Below are 2,257 nucleotides of genomic sequence, written 5' to 3' on the forward strand. Positions count from 1 at the left end.
CCACATGTCTTAACATGGCAGCTTGAAACCCATGTCCTTGCCTGCCACATAATCAGTCCAAACATCAAGAGCTCCAAAACTTGTCATAAGGACTGTGCTCAGAGACATCACTGTCCCAACCGAGAACACTATAATGGAAGCTCTTCCAAACTGAGCTACAGCTTTCTGAACCAAAACAAGTCCCAGAAGTGAAGCAAAGAAGCAAATCAAGGAAAACACGTAAGCTGTGTCTGTGTTTTGCATGCCTAACAACAAGTATTGAACTGCAGACATTGTTGCTGAGAAGAACACCATGAAAGAAGTAGTTGCTGCTGTTATCTGTATCATTCATCATATACTCGATTAAAACTCTTACAAAGAATCAAAAAGTTGGTGAGACAATTTGTTTTGTTTTCATTTTATATACCTGTGGTGGTATCCCAGCTTGAAGAAGAAGAGGGCTAATAAGCATTCCACCTCCAATACCAAATATACCTCCCAATAAACCGGCTAAAAATGACATTACCGGGAACATTAACCGTGTGGACTGGTCCAGTCTTGTATCTTCTTGATTTTTCTGCTCATGTAAGATGATAATGTTTAGTATCTGATATGTTTTTGTTTGAATTCAATCTGGTTAGTAGCTAAGTGTTGCATTCACCTGATTACTTGGGGAACATTCTTGGCGACTTTCTGTTCTCGACAAAGCCAGCTTTGTGAAAATCAAAGCAAGAGGTATCTGAAGTGAAAGCAGAATCCAATACTCTACACCACAAGGCTTTATCGTTATGATTCCCTGCACACAAAACAACAGAATCAGTCTATTATTTTCGTAATAGCAAAACCAATATATAAAGCCTATTATATATCGTTACCTTGCCATCTTTATTCCCACGGAGAAGATAAATAACAAAGAAAGACGCCCAAACAATAACCAAGACACCAAGTTTTGTCCACGGAAGCTTTGCTTTGTTTTTGTTTACTTGAGCTTCAAGTAAAGGCACTTTAAGGTTCTTAGTATCCTCCTCTATTTCGCCTCTTCCTTTCTCGGGCCTCTCATGTCCTTTTCCTCTCGCAATCTCAGACTCAATTTTCCAGAACTTGACTCCATTTCTACAAGTCTTCAAGCTAGACCATGCCAGAAACACGGCGAAAAGAATAGTGATGAGCCACTCAGGAAGAACTCTGTTGCAGATAACACCAATACTCACTCCTAGAAGCATACAAGGCTCAAGAAGCAAGGCTAAGTCATAATCAAGCAAGGCTTTCCCACCAAAGAGATTGCTGATTACATTAGCAATGGATCCACCGGTTACCATAAAAGCAGAGAAGCTCGAAGCTGTTTTCAAGTCTAGACCTGCAACTATAGTCATGATTGGAATGAATAAACCTCCACCGCCTATTCCACCTGCGCTAGAGATTAAGGAAGCAAAGAAACATGACACTCCAGCCACAATGATCGCTGAAGATAGCTTGAGTTCTGCAGCACTTGATTCTTTTAAAGATGTTCTCCATTGTTGGACCTTGTATAGCAGCTTTTGATGATATATTGTTGCTGGATTCTCTTGATTGATCTCTTCTTGTTGATTCGCATTGATTGCCAAAACACAGAGAAGAAGAAGAAAAAGGACAAAAAGGGCCGTCTTCATTGTTTTGGTCTGAAAGCGTGGAACTTTTTCTTTGTTTGCTTGTGATCTAATTAACCTTTGTTGAGTTCTTTATATTGAAGGTTTCAAAGAGTGGTATGCACATTACATTTGCAAGTTGCTTTCGGATGAGTAGGCTGCAAGTAATCTCATTGACCTACGTACTAGACAATGATATTTTAAGATAGATTCATTGATTTACCTGCGATTTGTGGCACAATACAGACGAAGAACAGTTCTAAGAAGGTGAAGAAACAGTTATTGTCTGAAACTGTGGAATGTGTCGTCTTAGATAAGGAGAAAAAAACAGTTATTAAATGGTTTTTGGATTTGACATGGTGAATGATTGTGTAATGTGTTTGATCCTTATGACAAGTCTCTTTGCAATTTTTTATGTATTAAAAGACAGCTTTCAATCTGTTTTAAAGAAGGGGACAAATAAGGGAGCGTCTCCTCTGAACTTCATGGAACATGAAAGATCCAGGTTAATTAGTCAAATATTAATTTAGAATAAAATAAAATAAAAGATATCTGTTCCATAGCTAAATTTTAGAGCAAACTAAGTCGATGACAAGAAAAATCTTTTTAGAGGCGAACATGAGTTTAAAGAATTGACATTATGAGCAAAATAT

At 38.0% G+C, this 2,257-nt stretch overlaps 1 protein-coding gene across 1 annotated transcript; it reads right to left on the reverse strand.

Moving 5' to 3' along the window:
- On the reverse strand, positions 8 to 1,651 carry LOC104722937. Its single transcript, XM_010441198.1, has 4 exons — positions 855 to 1,651; positions 641 to 775; positions 407 to 556; positions 8 to 318 (listed from the first exon to the last, which is right to left on the reverse strand). Exons 1-4 carry the CDS (start codon positions 1,626 to 1,628, stop codon positions 10 to 12), a joined length of 1,368 nt encoding a protein of 455 aa, XP_010439500.1. The 5' UTR covers positions 1,629 to 1,651; the 3' UTR covers positions 8 to 9.

Source organism: Camelina sativa, chromosome 11 (assembly GCF_000633955.1).
Source record: "Camelina sativa cultivar DH55 chromosome 11, Cs, whole genome shotgun sequence".
Taxonomy (NCBI): Eukaryota; Viridiplantae; Streptophyta; class Magnoliopsida; order Brassicales; family Brassicaceae; genus Camelina; species Camelina sativa.

Bases quoted from the DNA above. Each gene is read 5' to 3' on its own strand.
- LOC104722937 (XM_010441198.1), bottom strand. From the start codon at position 1,628: ATGAAGACGGCCCTTTTTGTCCTTTTTCTTCTTCTTCTCTGTGTTTTG. The intron at 776-854 runs GTAACGATATAT...TTTTGTGTGCAG, and splicing joins GTGGGAATAAAGATGGCAAG to GGAATCATAACGATAAAGCC. The intron at 319-406 runs GTATATAAAATG...TGAATGATACAG, and splicing joins AAGCTGGGATACCACCACAG to ATAACAGCAGCAACTACTTC.